At 34.8% G+C, this 20,445-nt stretch overlaps 1 protein-coding gene across 29 annotated transcripts in view; it reads left to right on the top strand.

The window, feature by feature from the left end:
* Positions 1–18,664, top strand: part of IRAG1 (inositol 1,4,5-triphosphate receptor associated 1) — a 103,761-nt gene extending 85,097 nt beyond the window's left edge. For 28 of the 29 annotated variants that reach the window (XM_068685319.1, XM_068685329.1, XM_068685324.1 and 25 more), the window contains 11 exons: positions 646–766; positions 2,494–2,524; positions 3,788–3,928; positions 7,005–7,136; positions 7,897–8,038; positions 8,723–8,772; positions 10,550–10,657; positions 11,147–11,214; positions 12,897–13,016; positions 13,983–14,114; positions 15,174–18,664. In XM_068685319.1, the coding sequence (XP_068541420.1) occupies positions 646–766; positions 2,494–2,524; positions 3,788–3,928; positions 7,005–7,136; positions 7,897–8,038; positions 8,723–8,772; positions 10,550–10,657; positions 11,147–11,214; positions 12,897–13,016; positions 13,983–14,114; positions 15,174–15,414 (1,286 nt within the window). In that variant the 3' untranslated portion in view covers positions 15,415–18,664. The remainder of the gene's footprint in view (positions 1–645; positions 767–2,493; positions 2,525–3,787; positions 3,929–7,004; positions 7,137–7,896; positions 8,039–8,722; positions 8,773–10,549; positions 10,658–11,146; positions 11,215–12,896; positions 13,017–13,982; positions 14,115–15,173) is intronic. The other variant, XM_068685344.1, reaches the window with a different exon arrangement.
* The last annotated feature ends 1,781 nt before the right edge of the window (positions 18,665–20,445 follow it).

Raw genomic sequence — 20,445 nt, 5'->3', positions numbered from 1 at the left:
GTAACACAAGTAGAGAACACAATTGCTACCTTTTAGTTCTGTTTCAAAGAAAATACAGTGTGAACAAGTACGTGCTGTAGGTTCATCATAAGTGGTGCATAAAATCTTTAGTGTATTATAATAGAAATATTATTGGCAGGTGACATTGAAAGCCTTATAAAATGACTACTCTATGAAATTTAAGCTAAAATTTTCAGAAATGATTTAACTGTACTGCTAAAATACACATGCAAAAATGCTAGATGTTCCCCTAATGAATTTGGATGCAGTGTGAATTGTAGAAAAAAATGCAATTGTTAATTTTCAGTGCATTAGAGACTGTCAGAGCACAAATTACTTCAGTCTATCTAGATAAAGAATGACAGTTGTAATGGTTACTTCTGTTGCCTCTGTTCAAAGGGAAGACAGGAGGAGTGAGTGATGCATCCTCACTCAGTAAAGGAGGTAACATTATGCATTAAGGGGTGAAGAACCTATTCTTGTTGCCCCACTTCTGTTCCCGGCAGAGGTGGGATGAAATCCTCACTGACTTTTTAAAGACTATGCTTAGGTTAGGTCCTACTAGATTGTGAGATGATGACTTCATTTTTAATACATACCTTCTCAAATAACATTAAAAAGATTTTTATCTGCAAATGTCTTTAGGCCCTTCACCTCTCCCCTCTCCCACTGAAGAGGAAGAGACAAAGAATAGCTCTGATGTTATGCCCAGCATTCCTGATGTATTGCTGCGAAAACTACGCGTGCACAAATCTCTTCCAGGAAGGTAAAAGCTCTTTAGAAGTAGCAAGACATGATTTGGGAAAGGCATACTAATGGTTTTCAGTGAACTCCCTTTATTAAGTTCCATTCAGGGGGGGTCCACATATGTAGAGAAAGTGTTGCATCTTAAAATGTGTGACAGATTTTCTAAATAGTTTGGGGAGTGCACCAACTTTGAGTAGCTGACAAACTTAAAAATGAGTTTCTAAGTTCTACTTCAAAAGTCTGAAACTTACTATAAATATATACTATATACTATACTATAAATAAATTTTTATACAAATTTGTCACTAGCCTGTCCAATCCTGGTTTCCAGTTTTGCTGTTGCAGAAATAAAATCATAGTGAAAGGGTTAGTATCTCTTGAGGCCTGATAACGTTTTCATATGGTAAAATTTAGACATGAGACAATTCAGCAGTTTATCTGCAAGTGATGATTTTTCAGTGAGATTAAGTTTGTCATTTTGCCTGCTTAGTTGAACTTGCCTGCAAATTCAGATTCTTCCAAATTTCTGCATAAGCCTTTTCTTTGAGAGAAATAGAACTGTAAAAAAAAAAAAAAAAAAAAAAGGCATATTAGAGATCAAAACAATACTCCTGAACTTCTAGAAAGAAGGACCATTCCTTCTGGTAGATTTCCTTTTAGAATAACAGTAAGTGATATGAATACTATTGCTTTAGAAACAAAATGGTTTTCCAATACACAGAGCATATTGACCTCCCATCTTCTAGTCACTACTTTAAGTATCGATATATTTTATCCACCAAGAAAAATTGACTGCTTATTGATGCCATGTGTATTGACTTTTACGTTAGGGTTTAATGTTGCAGCCAATATGACAACTAATACCTGAAACTGTACAGTGCATGATAGATATGTCAATCTCAACTTCTGTCACTGGCATGCACTAGGATTTGTGTATACAACTCCTTTCATTCCTTGCAGATGTTTTTTCTTCACTTGCATAAAATTGAATAGCTCTCTGCAGTATGGGAAGAACTGCAGGGAATAAGAACCTGTAAATTCAAACACATGGGATGACTGCCTTAAAGTGAGATCTTGCAATATACTGTTCTCTATCTCATTTCTTTTATGGTCTGCTATGAAACCACTTTTTGGTAACTTTCTCTAATTTTTGTACAGTTAGTAATCATACTTGGGTAGAAAAATGATAAAACTGAAGCACCTGTTTTCTCAATGTCATTCACTGTCAGCTTACAACAATTAGCTAAGTTTGCAAACTTCTAACAAAACAGCTAAAGCAAGTTGGTACTGTACACAGGGAGCTGGGTTTTGAATTCTACCCATCTGTGATTTTGTGTGATCATCATCATGAGGTTTCAGCTGTTAAAAGAAGGAAAATAGGTGAAGTTAATAATCCCAAATCTAGTAGATCACCTGCAACTCCGAAAGGGTAATTTCTGTCTTGCTCCTGTGCTTGGAATTTGCCACAACATAGCGCAAACATACATAAATATTTGCACTTGACAGAAACTTTGGTATATTTCTATCAATACTTAAGTGATACTGTGCAGTTGCTTAAAAAAAAAAAAAAAAAAGTGGACTTCAGCCCTTAAAAGAAAATTTTAATTAATTAAATTGAGATTTGACAAAAAGAAACCATAAAATATTTAAGGCAAGTGCTTCTGTTATTTTCAGTTCAATATTTCAATAGATTTGTTTTAAGAGACAAACCTAATAAAATCTTAATTTCTTTGTTCTCATTTCTAGCTCCCCTCCGCTTACTGAAAAAGAAGTTGAGGTAAGTGTGTTCTTAAAATGGTAGGTTTAGGCACCAAATGTACCATTGCTATATGTTCTTGTCTAAGCTTCTAAATAACACAAGCTGTAACTCTTGATTAAAATTCATTTAACAGCTTTCAGTGATGCAGAGTGAATTTTATCCCTTAATATGTTTATTCTGTAGTTAAATCAGGAGCATAACCAGGATTATAACTAATTAAAATTTGTCTTTAATTTCACGTGCCTCAATTTTAAGTGGCTACCACTCAACTCAAACAACATTTTTATGTGGTATGGGAAATTGCCCCAGACAACATAAACAGTTAAAAGACTTAAATTAAGTAAAAATGTTTGTGCATTCTTTCTAATAGCATATACATTTGTTTTGTAAATTATTGCAATAAATTTATATGTAATAAAGATCTTATAATAATGTTGTTTCTACTTCTTAAAATATTATAGATATGATAAAACCAAGAAAAAATTGAAACTGAGCCCAGAAACCACATTAGTTTATTGCCTTTTTTTTTTTTCCATTGGCCAATAGGAGCTTAGGTATGATTTTCAATTGTATTTTGCAGTTGATGTATTTTTTACTTTGTCAGTTCTAGCCAAGAAATTGTTTATAGGTTGCTCATTATCTAGGTGGCTTTGTTTTTTTGTATTTTGCTTCTTTTTTTTTTTTTTTTATGTACCAGTGAAGAATATTTATTTACATAGGTGCAATCAAATGGAGCTATTGGTGACTCATTCCTCACGAAGTATTAATCCTAAGCAATAAATGCATCTGGTAAAGAAAGAAACGATCTGTAAAAGCGTGGTTTGAGAGAATAGAAACGTTAGCACTTAATCTTTTGCCTTTGGTGGTAGATGTTTATCCCTTAGGTAGAACAATGATAATGGTGAGCTCATCCCTGGATTTCCTCTGCACAGACTATCTGTTTAAAAACCTTGGGGACCCTTGGAGGAAGTCCAGCTAGAAAACAGATTCATAGTGATTCTGATACTTGTGGTAGGCTGCTTCCGTCGTTGTGTTTCTGCTGTACTGAACTTCCAGAGAAGCCTTCATGTATTAGTATTAGCCATTATTATTTTAGTGGAAGCAAAGAGGAGTGATTTTGTTTTTTAAATCTGCTTTTTAAATATTTTCAGTTTTCTATTTCAATATTTATTTAAGTACTGAAGCTTGTTAAATGTCTTATTTAAAAGTTGTTACTGGAAATTACAGTACAGCGGGACTTATTTAAAAATGCTTTCATTTTTTTTCTTTAAATCCAAATAGAATGTCTTTGTGCAGCTTTCCTTGGCCTTTAGAAATGATAGTTATACCTTGGAATCTAGAATTAATCAAGCAGAGAGAGAGAGAAATCTTACTGAAGAGAATGCTGAGAAGGAACTGGAAAACTTTAAGGCAGCCATTACGGTAAGAAAACAATAAATACTTCTCTGAACTCTAGCACACATTCAAGTGCGCACACATTTGAAATGTGTGACTGGGCTTGCTTATACTCACTGTAAATTCAGCCACAAAACTTCATTCTGTGCTGCTTGAGCTCATTATGTAACCCTCTACAGTTGACAGAGCATTTTCTGCCAGGGCGGGCCACTGTTCCTGAAAGTGCATACAGGAAGTTGCCCTGCCCTGCTTCAAATTCTATAAATTTGAGATTCAATTCTTGGAAGAAGCCTGTGACAAAACTACTAACATGCAGAACTGCAATTTGAGCTCAGATTCCTGCTCTCCTGAGCAACACCATCTTCTTCAGCAGTAACCTTCAGGTGTCTCACTAGGTGAGATACTGAAATGATCTGAAGCCTGAGTCCAGAGGTTTATGATTTGGAAGATCTTAACTGCAGATAATGGAAGGTGATATAGGAAAGAAAAGAGTGAGGATTGCATAAAGAATACATGCAGTCTTAGGAACGGGTTATATTTATTCTTTTTTTCTTTTCTTTTTCTTTTTTTTTTGTAACTGAAATGACAAATATATCTCTGAGATGTTAACTTATGTGCTGTGCACAGTTCTGTGCAAAAAAGGAGGAGGTGTATAGATAGCATGCTTCTAACTGAAATAGCACCTTACAAGGAAGTATTGCTATAGCTTTGAGAAATAGTTAGGAGAATATACACGTATATATTTTTTTCCATTTACTTTATCAAGAACATCAGGTGAGAAAGGATGCAGTTAAACAAAGTTTGTGTCACCTTTGTGTCACCTGGAATTCCAAATCTGCATGTACAGATCAATTGATACTGGAAGAAAAGAAAAAAAAAAAGCACTTGGGAATATTTTGTGGATGTTCCTTTTTTTCCCTGTTTAAAGAGCAAACAGAAACAACTTGTAAAATCTTAGGGGTTTATTAATTACAATATTTTGTACACCAACAATTTTTTTCAAGTAATGTATAATAAGTGCTCATTCACTGCAAACAACTAGTCATATTTATATAACAACTATTTGTTATATTCAACATGTTAAAGAATCCATAATTAGGCAACAAGGACCATGTTACCAGCACGGGGTAGATGTAATTAGCTTCCACAGAATTACAGAATGGTTGAGGTTGCAAGGGACCTTTGGAGGTCATCTTGTCCAAGACCTGTGCCTGAGCAGGGACACCAACAGCAGGTTGCTCTTGTCCCCTGACCTTGTCCAGGCAACTTTTGAAGATCTCTAAGGACGGAGACTCTACACCCTGTCTGGGCAAACTGTTCCAGTGCTCCATCAACTGCACAGTAAAAGAGTGCTTCCTGATGTTTAGACAGAACCTCATGTGTTCCAGTTTGTGCCCATTGCCTCTTGTCCAGGCACTGGGCACCACTGGGAACAGCCTGGCTCTGTTGTTTTTGCACCCTCCCTTTAGGTACTTATATACGTTGAGAAGGTACCCCTAAGCCGCCTCTTCTCCAGGCTGAGCAGTCCCAACTCGCTGTCTCTCCTCATAGGAGAGGTGCTCCAGTCCCTTGGTCATCTTGGTGGCCATCTGAAATGATCAAAGGAATAGAGCACCTCTCCTGTGAGGTTGGTTTCTCTCCTTTATTCAGTTCACAAGCTGCAGTCTGGCTTTTACAAGCTTTTAAAGGTACTTTATAACAAAGTGGCAACTACCATTTTCATATCAAAGCTTTTTTTCTTTACAATGGAATAATCTAACTGACAATTAAATGATGTGGCAGCTCCTGTGTAAGGTGTACCATACTAGATTTGCTTCTATCCAAGTGTGAAGTTAGCTTCATTTCTATAGGACAGGCACATGTTAAATGTTTTAATGAGCTTGACCAGTATTTAGTGTTTTGTTTTTTAATCAAACTTGTAATAACTGATGTTTTATTCAAAAACCCAGCTTCAAGAGAAGGTGGATTGATTCGCATGAATTTCAGATTTGCTCAAGGAAATAAGCAATTTACACTTGCCAAGAAACAGTTGAAAATATGAAATCTCTGCATGTTTTCCTCATGCATATATTTTCATATGCCTTCCTAGGTCTTACAGTCAAATTTAGGCTGCAATTTTTTAACACGCTGGCTTCAGCGATAAGGAAATCTAAGAAATTTTTGTCATTGTACTTGTTGTTGCACCAAATTTATCATTCTCTGAGCTGTGTTCCTACACCAAAGGTTTGCACTACAAATGAGATTTCTTAACTGACTCTGGTTAAAAAAAAAAAAGCAAGTAAACAAAAAAAAAAAACAAAAAAAAACCAACACTAAGTCTGTCTGTAAGTCTGAACTAAATTTTATCAGTATTTCTTGCATTAGTCTTTTCTGCAAGTAGAAAATTGATTCAATTCAATACAAATTCATTCAAGAGATGTTCACTAATGCTTTGGTTAATAAAACATCTAAATTCACTCTTGCTTCACTCGTCCCATATGCTTCAGTGCTTTTCAATATTAAATTTGAGCTATCAGAGTGATGATATTAATCACGTGCATAAATGTGTGTACTGAAAGATGAAAAATTGTTAAGAAATTGCAATTGCCATTTGAATTACAGGCCATATTGGTTTCTATTACTTTCTTACTTCTTGAATTCTTGAGACTCTAATGTCTGATTTATTTTCAGTATAGTTAAAGTGTCTTTGATCTGAAAGAATGTAAATTGCCTTCTTAACACCTTGTGCCCAGCAAATAAAATGTTGCAAGTTCAGGAATCACTTTTAAGTAGTACTTAAAATAAGCTTGGTATTTGTAAAGTTCATAAGTAGATAGTCATGATTAGTAACTGATTTCAAAACAAGAAGTTTTGCAAGTGTGCTCAGCCATTTTTAACCTCGTGCCTGCAATACACAGCAAAGCCCCTTTCTGAGACTGCAGTAGCAGCAGCAGCACTCGCTAGTTTGTCTCTGGTGGCAGAGGTGGTGTTCCTCTTTGTCTAAGAACTCATCCGTGCGTAGTTTTGCCTGGACATGTCTTACTCTGGTTCTGTGACTCAGGCCAGCTCATCTGACCTAAGAGTGGCAAGACATCAGAGCAAGGCTTATGTATTTTCATTTCAGTCTTCAGCTCATTTGTGGCATCACTATGAACACAGAGAAGCTTACCAGAAGCTATTGGAGGATATTGCTGTTCTGCGGCGTTTAGCTGCTAGGCTATCTAGTCGTGCTGAAATGGTTGGAGCTGTTCGCCAGGTAAGAGCATCCTGGCATTTAACAAATGTATCCTCGCTGTATGTGTTTACTCTCTTTTTTCCCCAGACATAGGGAAGGTTTTATGAGCCCTTTGAATTTTATATGTCATTTTGGGAGATTAAAGACATTTATTATAGCGTCAGAAAAGATACCTTTTCAGTCTGGAAATAGAATTCAAACAAAAGATTACCCATGAAGCTATATAATGTGCACAATAGGAGCATATATATTATTTAGAATTATAGCTGCAGTACAAGAAACATTTTACATCAGTGCAGCAAAAAAAGAAAACTTCTGTGGGTCAAAAAGCTCAGCTAGTTCAAGAACCTGTCCTCGGCAATAGCTGAAGTCAGACAACTATGAAAAGCTGTGTTAGTTGTATAGCAAGTATAAGTGACAACACAGCAATACCCTCCTAGGCTCAAAACTGTTACCTCTGCCAAATGGAGTAACGAAGCTGATGCCAGTGAGACCTTCAAAGGTTTGAAAGCAAGAGCATGTGTACCACATAACTGATCATATAGGCACACAGGTAATATATAAATATTTGACAAAATAATTGATGATTTTCTGTGGATATAAATTAATGCATTTGTGTTTGTGTTCTAATAAACTTAGGAATTTGTAGTGTTTGAGATATCAGTATTCTTCTGAACAATTATTCCAGGTCTAGTCTGGACAGCGGTCGTGCACATAAAGGCAAATGGTAAGTTTGAGAAGTGTAGAGGTAACTTGTGTAATCCTCTCCTTTATTCCTTAGGAGAAGCGTATGTCAAAGGCAACAGAGGTAATGATGCAGTATGTGGAAAATCTAAAAAGAACATATGAAAAGGATCATGCTGAGCTAATGGAGTTTAAGAAACTTGCCAATCAGAATTCTAGCAGAAGCTATGGTTCATCTGGTAAAAACAACAACAACAAAGTTTGTCTTGCCTGTGTACAGAGATATATAGTGCTATTAATGATAAGAAGTGATGTATCATGAAACCTCTTTTCAGAAGTAGACTACAGATATATCAGCTAAAATATGTCATATAAGCAATATTTAATGCTACAGTATGGTAATTTAAAAATCACCGTCACTTATTAAATTCTGATGAGATCCAATAACATTTTTATTGGCCTCTAATATATGTGAAAATGTGCAATGTGCAAAACTTACACGGTTTTAATACAGCTACCTCTGAAATGACAGTTAATAGCAAAATTTTATTACTGCAAAATACTTATTTTTTCTTTTTTTTTTTTTTTGCTACTTTATCTTTCCTAGCTTGCCAGAACATCAAATATTTTCTTTCATAAAAACTTACATAAGGAGGCAAATAGTAGGCTTTTCTCTAAAAGTAAGGATAGTAATGGTTATTTTATGTGTGTTGTGAAGTTGATTTTGTTTGTTTGTTTCTGTTTATTTTAAGTTATTATATCTTCTACAGGTGAAATTGAGGCCAGAACTGTATGACAGATAAATATGCAGTCACTACAGATATTGAGTAAATATAGTATGTCTGAGTTTGAAATGCAAGCAAGGGCTCTATTAATATTATTACTCATATATTCTAAGACAATTCTTTCCTGTTTTTATGCAGAAGATGGAGTACCTCGTTCATCTAGATCCATGTCTCTTACTGTTGGAAAGGTATTTCTGCAATACAAAGAAAATTAAGTGAACATTTTATGTAGTGAAGTTTCTTTGTCTACATACACTCAATCTTATAGTCTGTGTTCAAAATATAGTAATGGTTAGTTCTCGATATTATTCATGTAGTCTAGTGTAAATGTTCTGTAATTTTACATGTCTGATTAAGGATAACTCTATGGAATACCAGTAATGCCTGCTGTGAATCATAAAGGGACATATTTATTTAGGAAGAGTCATATTCCAGGCCACATACCGGTGCTGCAGAAAGTGGCTTAGGTCCTTTGCATTGCTCTAGTTATTCAGTGAAGAAGCAGTACACTGGATCAAATCTTTCTATTTGAGGGATTCCAGGAACATACCATTTTCATTATCTTAATTATGATATCATAGATGTCAATAATAATTTTTTACGTGTGGCTTGTTTTCCAGTTGCCATCAGAATATCTTGTTTGTCTTGGCAAAGCATTGAGAGAGGGGAGATTATTTCAGATTGTTTTAATTTGACCGATTAATAACATTAACGAGACCACCATTTTATTTCTCTGAAACTTCCTGTTGCTGGAGTCCAAGTTTATTTAAAAGCTTCTAAAATAACCAGTTGAGAGACCTAAGTCCTGTTTTGACCATCATGAAACTTAGTCAGAGGCATTACTGAGTCTAGTATTTCTTTTCATATTTTTCTTTTGGTTGTACTTCTTTATATTTAATTTATTCCTAGCACTTCCGAGTGCTGAGCAGGAAGAATTTTCCCTTTTGTTAGGAGTACATTAGGTGTACCTCTGTCATTAATGAATAGGTAAAATTGGTCCTGTCTAGATCCAGGATCATAGAGTAGGCAATCCCATATATGTATTTGGTAAACCTGTTGAACTTATTTTTTGTCAAGTTATCTAGAGCAGAATCTTAGAAATGTTTAGAAATATGCAGTAAGATGATGATGTTAGATGTCATATGTGCTTGTGGTTTTTTTTTTTTTGGTTTGTTGGTTTTTTACTCAGTGGGATGCATAGATTTCATTACTAATATAACATAGATAAATTTTTTGGCTTCTTACCGAATTACAGACTTACATGATCTACACTTGAGCTATACTATATTGTGTAAAGCTAGCATATGTTTATCATATGAAGGATTTCCATGGTCTTTGGGAAATGTAAGCAATGTCACATGATGCTAGATAAATATCTAACAACTCAAGATGAGCGGGGGAAAGCTTTCTTCTTTTGTGGAGGGAACGGATGTTATTGTTTCTGTAATAATGTGTAGTTTTATTAAAAATAAAAACTAAAAAAAAGAATTATATCCCGGTGAGGACAGCATATCGTAACAGGTACATAGCAAGAGAAGAGTATCATATGTAACTACATTATTTTCCAGTCTTCTGGTATTTTTCCCAGTATCAGTATGTGTCTGGCTTAACCAAAGATAATAGCCTTTCATGAGAACTGACAGTTTAGAATATGCCTCCTGTGTCACTTATGTTATTGGGCTTTCAGAGTGGAGTAAAAAAATGTGAAGCTTCCCTGTACAGAAGTTTGATTCTCACTAAGCACTTGCCATGCCAGATAGTACTAGGAAGATAGAAGCACTCATAGATAGGAAGTCTGGGGGATGTTCACAGACCTAACAGCAGTTTACCATAATTTTGCTGCTAACTCTCTTAAATGTCTTCTTGCTGACATTAACATATTTGACATACCTCTTAACTTTCAAAATCTTTCTTTGGCCTATTTTGTTTCATAACAGAAAAAAAAAAAAATGTTCTTTGTCCTAGAATATGCCTCGGAGGCGAGTCAGTGTTGCAGTTGTTCCTAAATTTAACTCCTTGAACATTCCTGGTCAGTCACCAACAGCTTCACCTATACCTTCAACACAATCCCTCGTAAGTAAAACCCACAGTTGAAAGGTACAAGGCTTTGTTTAAAATTCCTTTGCACAGGGCCAAGCCATAGTTACTAAAAAATGTAAACCCTTTAATTGGTTAAATTTGACTATGTCCTAACAAATGGGATGGACAAAGATAATTTCTGTTGTGTAAGGGACTATTTTACTGTTTAGTGTTTACTGATCAAAATATAAGGAAGAAAGAGACTGGATACTTTCTTGGAGGGGGAAAAAAAAACAACACTGTAGAAGGGAACGCCAGAGAAAAATTGTTATAGTGCTCAAGTCCTGTGTTTATTGTGCTTATTGTGGGTAGAGGGAGTAATGTGAGATTCTAATTTTGTGATTTGAAAATTCTGTTTAAAGATACCTTGCTGGTAGGTATGGGAGGAAAACCTAAGTAGCACGTTGACTTTGTCATTTTACTGAAGACTCATTTGAAATTGATTCATGGATGTAGCATTTATTGCTCATTTTCAACTTACAGTCTGAATCACCAAGCAATGGAAGGAGCAATCTAGCATCTACTCCTGTTCTGCCAGCACTTCTAGAGAAGTGAGTTTTCTCTAGGTCATTTCATTACCTATTGAATCTTAGTATGAAATGAAACTGTTACTGGTATAATTTCAATCTTTCCTGACAGAAATTATACAAAGGCATAAGGTATGGAAATCAGTGGCACACTATTTACTCAAGTAGATTCCAAGGTGTGGTAACCATTTTATCATCGTATGTTTTTTTGTTTGTTTGTTTTTTTAATGTACAAAGAATTTAGAAGCAGTGTCTCAGAACTAAATCTAGTCTGCTATGATCCAACAGTCATTGCAACTCATCAAGTAAAAGGTGCAGCAGGAAATTATACATTTGAATAAGGCCTACCTTTAGAACTTGGCAAAACTAAGAGTATAACATATAATAAAAAAAAAATCCACTTGTGTATATGTATTTCCTGGAATTAATTAATGCTGTACCTAAAGTTGGCCATGAACAACCCTGGGTATGCATGTTCTTAAATTTTACTGTCAGCGTAATTTAAGTTCTTCTGCTCTTGCCTTCTCAACATGTGGCCAGCTGGTAAGAATTTTATTTTGAAATACTATGATATCCAGTGTCATACAGGTTTTGAAATTTACATGAATAAAAAAAAATAATTAAGAAGTATAACATCATAATGCTAGATCATCAAAATTTTATAGAAGTTAAAACAATGACTAAATTGAGGAGTAATTATTTTTAGTATACATGTAAATGTAAACATTCAGCTAAATTAAAGAACTAGGATTGAAATTTTAGTACAGCATAGAGATACAGTAGAGGTCCTATTTTTCTAGGACCTATAAATTGCAACAAGATCCACAAAGGTGGATGATATGAAAACATGATACTGAGATGAGAACAGAAAGCATATCCAATCTGTTGTAAAAGATCTTTGAAAACTATTACCATTATGGATACAAGTCTTTTTGCATTTGCACACCCTTGTGTGTGTACACTTCATTCTTATCTCTAATCTGTGCAGAAAGCATAAATAAAATTGTCAGGCACCTTTCCAAATACTTAGTTCTTTCAAGAAATGTTGCACATTCTAAGGAAGCTGTTTGCTGATGTTTCAGAAGTAAAACTTAGTAATAAATCAGTGATGTTTTTAAATTATTAATACTATTACTTTGGTGGTTTAGACTGTTCACAGTGTCACAATACAATATCTGAAATGCTAATTTGAATTAAAGTTTGATAGGATGCTTTAAATATTGTGCAAATTAAAAGAATTCAGATCACAAGTCAGTATCAGTGCAGGATATTGACTTTCACATACTTTAGATTAGTGCTGACAAAGTAAAAAAAAAATCTTATGTCTTTGTTTTATCTCTGTACTTTACAAAAGTTGAAAATATGCAACAAGTGGGTAAACAAAAGTTATGAAGTATGGCAAAATCATTGCCAGTGGTTGTTACGGTTCAACAGAACTCTGACAGATTTGGATCATCTTTTGAAGCTGTACAGAAATTCTGAAGGAAAAGAAAAAGTATTAATATTTCTTACTGGTTGAATTAAAAAAAAAAAAAGTTATAAAATGTCAGATTTTCCTTCATTTTTTCTTCAGAGATCCTTATGGATTGATCGTTACAGAATCAGGAATCACACGAACTGAATTGTTCCTATTCAGTAGTATACGCCAAATACAGTACATTTCATCAGTGGTGTTTTTGCTTTTTCTGTTTCTTTTGTCTTGGCAGTGGAAAGACTAATGGAGAGCCTGATTGTGAAACCTCAACTGCTACACTAACACAGAGTGGGTTGGATGAGATCAATCCTGAAACTAAAGCCAAGATAGAAGAGGAAGCATATAACAAAGGGTAGGAATATTTTATGTGAACTAAATCTTAAATATGTGTTACCAGATGTATTTTTTATAGTGTGATTCTAAATGCTAAATAAGCAACATAATTGATATAAGCTCCAAGAAGATGGTCACAACTAAAGCAGTTTGGGAAGCAACATGAGTGAGCATCACTTGTATCTGCATTGTGGCTGTTCACTTTCATCCAATATTTACGTTAGCCAATCTGGGGGAGAGAAGTTAGAGATTCTGAGTTAGATGGATGTTCATATGTTGGTAGTACTCAGATTCATAATAGGACAATCCAAAACAACTTTCTAAAATGCTTATTCTGAAAGGTGTACATGGAAATGAACAAAGAGTAGACATCAACTTTTTCAGTAAAGTCATATTGTTTGTGTGGCAAATTGCTTTTCATGGCATGTTTTGGGGCAGTTAACAACTTTGGCATCTATTGTTTCCAAATGTCAAGCAAAAAACTTAGTACTATGTGTAGGGAGACAGAAGTTCGGATCCCCGTCTGCAGATCCAAAGTCATCTATCTTTTGCATTGATTTCTATCTATTCTCAAAAACAAACAAACAAAACAAACAAACAAACAAAAAAAAAACACGAGTAGGTGGTCAGAACGATTAAAATAACGATAAGCAGAAATGTTTAACTTACAGCTTTCCTATTGACTGTACCATAGTGCTCTGCTAAGGACTATAACATTTTTTCTTTTGCAAAATAAGGTTTGCTAATATAACTAAGATAATCCTCTGCTGCTTTTGCAAGATTTACTAATAGAACTAAGGTAATCCTCTATTAAGGAAGTGTGGCTCTGTGGCATATTCGTAGTCTTTAGCTCATCTTTTCTCTTGTTTGAGTGCTGTAGCAACACTGTTCTATTGTACATGACAAAATGTAAAGCTAATTTTTCTTTACATAGGAACATGTTTATATTGCAGGCTAGACTAAGAAAAATGTTTTTGTATTAAAGCTATCAGGAAGGCTTGAAGAAAACCAAAGAACTTCAGGAATTGAAGGAAGAAGATGAAGAGACACCAAAAGAAAGTCATGATGACCATGAAGAAAGTGAAAATGATGATGAGATAAAGAAACTGAAAAGCAGGTGAGACACTGGTGTGATGTGTCCATACAATAAGAGCCACTTTGTGGTACCCAACCATGTATGTTTTATGCTATTATTTTAGCATGTTTTCTTCCAGTCTAGGGAAGGATTTTGCAAATAACTAATTTCACAGAATGGCTTATTCCATGTTAGTGAAGTTGGGGAAAAAAAATCCACAAAAGTTTTTTAGATGCTAAAATGCATCTCTCAGTAGACATGCGTTGTCTTATGAAAGTTGTAATTCAGGAATGTGATGCGCCTGTTTGTGTCATATGTCATTCCCAAAAGGTCCTAGCCAGTCTATTCACCTAAGAATCTTTCAGTACATCTACAAACTGAATGCAGATTACCATGAACTTCTCAGCTATGCTGGACTCAAGGCAGATGCTTGCTCCCTCTAGAATCTCTATAAATGCTGCAGAACATTATGCTGGAGTTAGAATAGCCTGTCTTTCAGCAGAGGGACACATTTATTATATTCATCTGTACACTGCAATTTCCTGCATTTTTAAAAGCAAAGAGACTTTTGCATTACAGAGGAATTGACTACTGGCCAAAGCAAGTAATATGACTAAATCCAAGATACGGTAGGGATCTCTACCTGATCCCAAGGGACTCAGGCCCAGATTATTGTGATTACAAACATCTGTTAAGTGGAAATTTCAGCCATGTTCAGAAGGGCAGCCATCTCACTAGTCATGAAACTCTTAGGAGGAGATGTTTAGAATATGTTATAATGTTTAGCTTAATTGAGCAAGCTATGAGCAAGGCAGAATTTAAAATTGTGTCAAGCTCTGAGATTTGCCAGTTGACAGGTGGGAGAAATAGAAGCCAAGGTTATGGCTTGATAGTTGTCTACAGTCATCTTGCAAATATCACCCATATTTGAGTATACAGTTACTCTTGAAAGAACTTAAGTTCTTTCTTCTTTCTGGCAAGATACTTGTCTTTGGAAGAGAAGCGATGCACAGTACATCTATGAAACATCTCAAATTTAAAAGCTTAAGGTAATTGATTTGCCTAATATTACTATATAACTGTTTCCTTTTTGTTTTACAGCAGACTTGAAGTCGTCATTAATTATTTATATATTCTGTACCCCAAACTGTGTAAACACTGGAATGTGGTATGGCTGGTAGTGGCTGCGATAATCATTTTTGCTGTGGTGTTGGGAATCTACCATTCATACAACTCTTGTGACGAAATATCAGAGAGACCTGAAGGCAAAGCCAGCTGTTCTGCTGTTCATCAATATTCATGGTGGAACTCAGGATTCCAACATGAGCAACGCACTGAATAATAAATGAACAACATGTATTTATGATACCGGAGAAGCACTGTATTAGAACACAGTTGTTAAAGGTAGTGCTTAGTCATCTTTATGGTTGGTATATGTCATCTGTTGCACAAGCGAGTAATTCCACCCCAAAGTTTGGGGACACGTTATGAAGGTAGCTTGCCAAAATGATAATTTGGTAAAGAATTATGTTTGTTGTCTCAATGTAAATGACTGATGTGATTAAAGTAATATTGAATCATGATAAGGTTGTGGCAGTAATCAGCAACCAGCAAGAAAAACTTGCACAAGATGTTGACATCTCTCCTATGGTTTTGAAGAAAAATCATTAAAACTATATTTGCAGTTAGTGCTTTACTTTGCAATTCCTGAATTTGTGTTTTGGTCAGGTTTTGTTGTCGTTGTTCAAGTATTAATGGCATTTAATTCCTTTGGGTTTTAAAAGTCTAATGTTTTTATTCATTATAATTGGGTAGAAATAGGAGGTCTTCTATGTCATGTTAAAATTATCAGACCACATGCCTTGCTGACACAGTAATTTCATAAGAGGAATTATCTGTATGGCTATTTAAATGGAATACTAAGTATCTCTTATGACATACTTTAAGAATGGGACCACCTCTTTTTTTTGAGTAGGATATACAACAAAACTTAAAATGAGGTCTAGGTAGTACAGTTGATATTGTCCAATGAATCTTGGAACTTCTGAGGTATCACTGACATTCTTTGTAACAAATTTTACTACTTATTTGAATAACTGTGTGGTTTATGCCACTCAGTTACTAAACATTACAGCAAAAAGTAATTATTCAGACAATTAGATGTGTTGCTGAAGTCCAATATACATCAGTCTTGGATATGGAAAATATGTCCAATCCCTCAAAAAAGAAAAAAAAAATCTTCAAACCTGTCTGTTATCACAGATTAGGATAATCACAGTAAATGGACCTATTGCTTATATTAAAAATGGATGTCATTTGAGATCTGCGGTAGGAACATAGTTCTGTACACTGCCAAACCATACAGGTGCCTATATGAGTGAGGACATGAAAGTAGTGATGACCATAGAGGTCACTGCATGTTTTAGTTGTCGTAGTTACTTTTCAGATTCTTATGCCAGGTATATAACAGTTTTGATAAACTTTCAAAGCTAAACTACCAGGTCATGACAGATTAATTTTTGCCCCAGTATTTCAACAGATTTTTCAACAGTTTTGCCTGTTTGGGAGTTGTGAGTTGCTACTGAGGAATATGAAAACCTGCCATTTTTAGACATAAGCAATTTTAAAAGAGTGAAGCCATTATCCTAAAAAAGAAATTCATGCCTAGGACTGAGACCAAAATGTATGTCACTCAAGGTATACCATATGTACCTGCCAAACACCACTTCTGATTGAAGATGAACTATGTTTGTCTTCCAGAGCTGTATGCTTGAATCTAACCACAATATCAAAATCAGTGTGGCACTTAATTGCACTCTTGTGTCTTGAATTCTTTTGGCACGTTCTGACTAACAGGTCTGTTTTATGGACAAATAAGGACTTTATGAAGTACTGTAATTTCAACTCAGATGCAGATAATGTAGGCTTATTTTCTTTTGGTGTAAACACTGAAACTCAAGCTAACCATCACAGAAAACAGGTTTCTAACACAATCAGAATTTTAATTCATGTGTCTGGCACTAGTAACAAATGTCCTGCTGGTGAATTTTGTTTTTTGCATCTCTAGCTACGTTTTGTTAAAATAAAATACATGGAGAAAAGGGGGGGGAGGGGGGAAGGAGATAGACCATTACCAACTTTGGGGGGAAAAGGAAGTAAATCCATAAGCAGTTGGTAGGTTTTCTTTTTTATTTTATTTTGTGTGTCTGTGTATATTAGATATATATATAAATACACACACACACACATTTTTGTTTTGTTTTGAGGAGTAAAGTAGAGTGTTTAAGGAAGTTCAAAATGGATAATGGGAAAGTGTCATTTGGTCTGATATTGTAATTGCTAAAGAATAAGACCAAAGAGAGTTTCTTGCAAATTACTTGGTATATGTTTAGAGTATCTAACTATTAAGAACTACTGTGACATTTCATGTACTTCTATTATTTAAAGAAACTTGTCAGTGGCTCTTTCAATACTTGTTTATTAGTACCAACTTAAAAATCTTTAGAAATTGTGTTGGTAACATAATAAAGCAATAAAAATTCTGGGTAAATAGTCTTGAAGATTCAGAATCTACTATGCCAAAAATTATGGCACATATTTGATTGTGACAGTGGATATGTTAGTGTACTGAGGAAAAATTGTTAACAATGCCTCTAATTTTATTAATTTGCTCTTATTCACCTCTGCACTGATACTGATCCAAAACCCTATTTTAAGTACATGTGGAAAGTTATTGATATCAATAAGACTCTACAACTGCTTAATGTTAGGCATGTGCAAAGCTTCTGTTGGTCAGTGTGTGAACAGAGTCTTCATCCTCTTTTTGGCATTATGCACACGGGCTTTCATGGACTTGGTGCACAAGGGCAAATTTCCATAAGTAGTTGTACTGATTAGAACTGAATTACTTGCATGTCTAAAGCAAGTGTAACTTAGCCACAAAGTTATTAATTGTTATGGGGAATGGACAGAAAGAGGCAAGGGATTTCAATGGGGATTAAAAGATGACGATTAAGTTGATGAAAAAAAAGTATATATATATATATATTTTTTTTTATACCTACTTGGAGAAAACTGTCCACTAAAAATAACAGACCACAGTGACTAACACCACATTAAATATTTTTGCTTACATTTCTCAGTTAATTAATGAAGACACCTTTTTTGATAGAAAACTAGGTTCTCTCAACCTTTCTCAATCAAAACCTATTCTAGATGTAGTTTTATCTGTTGGATATTAATTTTATTTATCTGTTTAAAAAAACAGCAACACGTTTAAAAAAAAAAACAACAAAACTTCTGTGTTCAAAGATCACATCAAGATAACAAGAAATAGATTTATTATTTATGCTATTAATATTGAAATAGTTTTCTTGAGGTGCAATATTTATTTTTTTGTTTTAATAAGACACATTGTATTGTTTCTCCTGCACAGCACAGATGTTTCTAGTAAGCAGAATTTTAAAAGAACACTATTTTTGTGTATCATATTTATATTTGTAGCATTGTAAGATTTTGCACCAGTGTGCTGGTATTGTACTGTATAGTATCACATACTTGAGGTTTTTAAATAAAAGTATGGTTTCAAAGTCCTCAGTGTTGCTACCTTAAAGATTTATTTTTCGTATGAGCTCTGTCTGCATATTAATGGCTATCTTCTTCTGAAATGCCAACTGCATAATGTAGTGTCATGTTCCACATACCAAAGATCTTGTTCTTAGTCTTTCAGTTCTTCAGAAAAATGATGTAGAAGAATCAAGCAAACTCCATTTTGAGTGTTTGTAAGCAGGGTCATCCTTGTCATATCCTAAAAATAAATGAGAGGAAACTGAAATACCCTGGAGAGAGTTTAACTCCTGCTTCAGAGAGAGGCTGCAGGTTGCTGAGGAGATGGAAGACTGAAAGGTAAAGGAGACTGGGAGGTTAGGATTCTCTGAGTGGTGTTCTTGTTGGCTTGGGAGCTCTGGGAACCCTGGGATTTGTGGAGAGCTGAACTGCCAGATCAGCAGGAAAGAGTCTGCTCTATTTCTGTGAAGAACATACTTGTGACAGCTGAATCTCTGGTGGTCTTTTTCAGGGAGACAAACTTTGGGACAATGACAATCTGGAAAGGAATGGCTGTTACCAGGAAAAAAGACCCTCTTATTTGTATTTTTCACATAAACATATTTTTCTTCTTAACTTCTTTCTATTTCAATTGTTGATGCTTCAGGATTCCTTTAGAAAGGATTATAGAGAACAGTCTGTTCTCCTCAGCATAAAAGTCTTCTGTTTAGCAATCCTCATCAACTTTTTGAAGCACATAGGTATGAGATGATGGGATTTTCTTTATAGCTTACCATAAATATTTTGGCCAAATGCTTATTAAACACATTGAACAGAAAGCTGTTGTTGTTTTTCACCACAGAAGTTAAGATGAAGACCCATAAACAATTTAGAAACGTTTTGTTAGCTATGCAGTCCAGATGAGTGATCTTCCTCATAGTTTTGCAACAGCTGACAAGTAAAAAGGAAGAAACTGACCAAAAAAAAAAAAAAAAAAAAAAAAGAAGTTATTAAGGCTCATTTCATCATTCTATTTTTTTTTCTCTCCTAATCTGTATTTTGCTCTAACAAAACCATGTAGAAGGAGCTTGTATTTTTGTTAAGTGTTACCAAGGTGTTCATCTCTTATTTTTCAGCTAAAAATTGCATTAAACATCAAGAATGTTGACAGAGTTTGACTAAAGGAGCTTTGCTGCAATGAGAACAATTGGCATAAAGTGGTAAATCGTGACAGGACAATTAGTATGCAACTTTAAAATGTCTTTCTTGAGAAATCCAGCTTTGGAAATAATTTTTCAGGGTAGTGAATATTTAGCAGTTCAAGGTAAGCATGGAGATGGTCAGGTGTTTTACCATTCTCAGTGTTTTGCTGTCACAGACCACTAATCTATGAGCACAGCAGAATAACTAGTAATTTCTCCTACATAATGGATTGAAGTGAATTCATTTAGAACTTGCTTGACAGTCTGATTACAGTATTGCAGATTGTCATGATTCTGTAGAAGCATGTAAGTATAGCACAACAGAGGCAAAATAGAAATTAGAGTAAGAAATTTGTCTCAGATCTCAAGGAGCTTTGCCAACATTCAGTTCCAAACCACAGCCCAAACACAACTAGATCTTAAATTTCTTTGCTGGTAATAGATGCATCATTTTGTTAACCACATTATCTGTGGTTTCAATCAGTCTATTAACATATCTGTTTATTGGAACTTCACAGGAAGACAGATGTGATAGGGACAGTGGTGGGAGCCAGTCCCCTAGAGTCTCACAAGGATTCCCATTTATGGTAGCACATGTCCAAATCTCTTCAAAACCAAGTATCAAA

This window comes from Anas acuta, chromosome 5 (genome assembly GCF_963932015.1).
Source record: "Anas acuta chromosome 5, bAnaAcu1.1, whole genome shotgun sequence".
Taxonomy (NCBI): domain Eukaryota; kingdom Metazoa; phylum Chordata; class Aves; order Anseriformes; family Anatidae; genus Anas; species Anas acuta.
The sequence above is the reverse complement of the archived record's forward strand: the minus strand, read 5'-3'. Positions and strand labels throughout refer to the sequence as shown.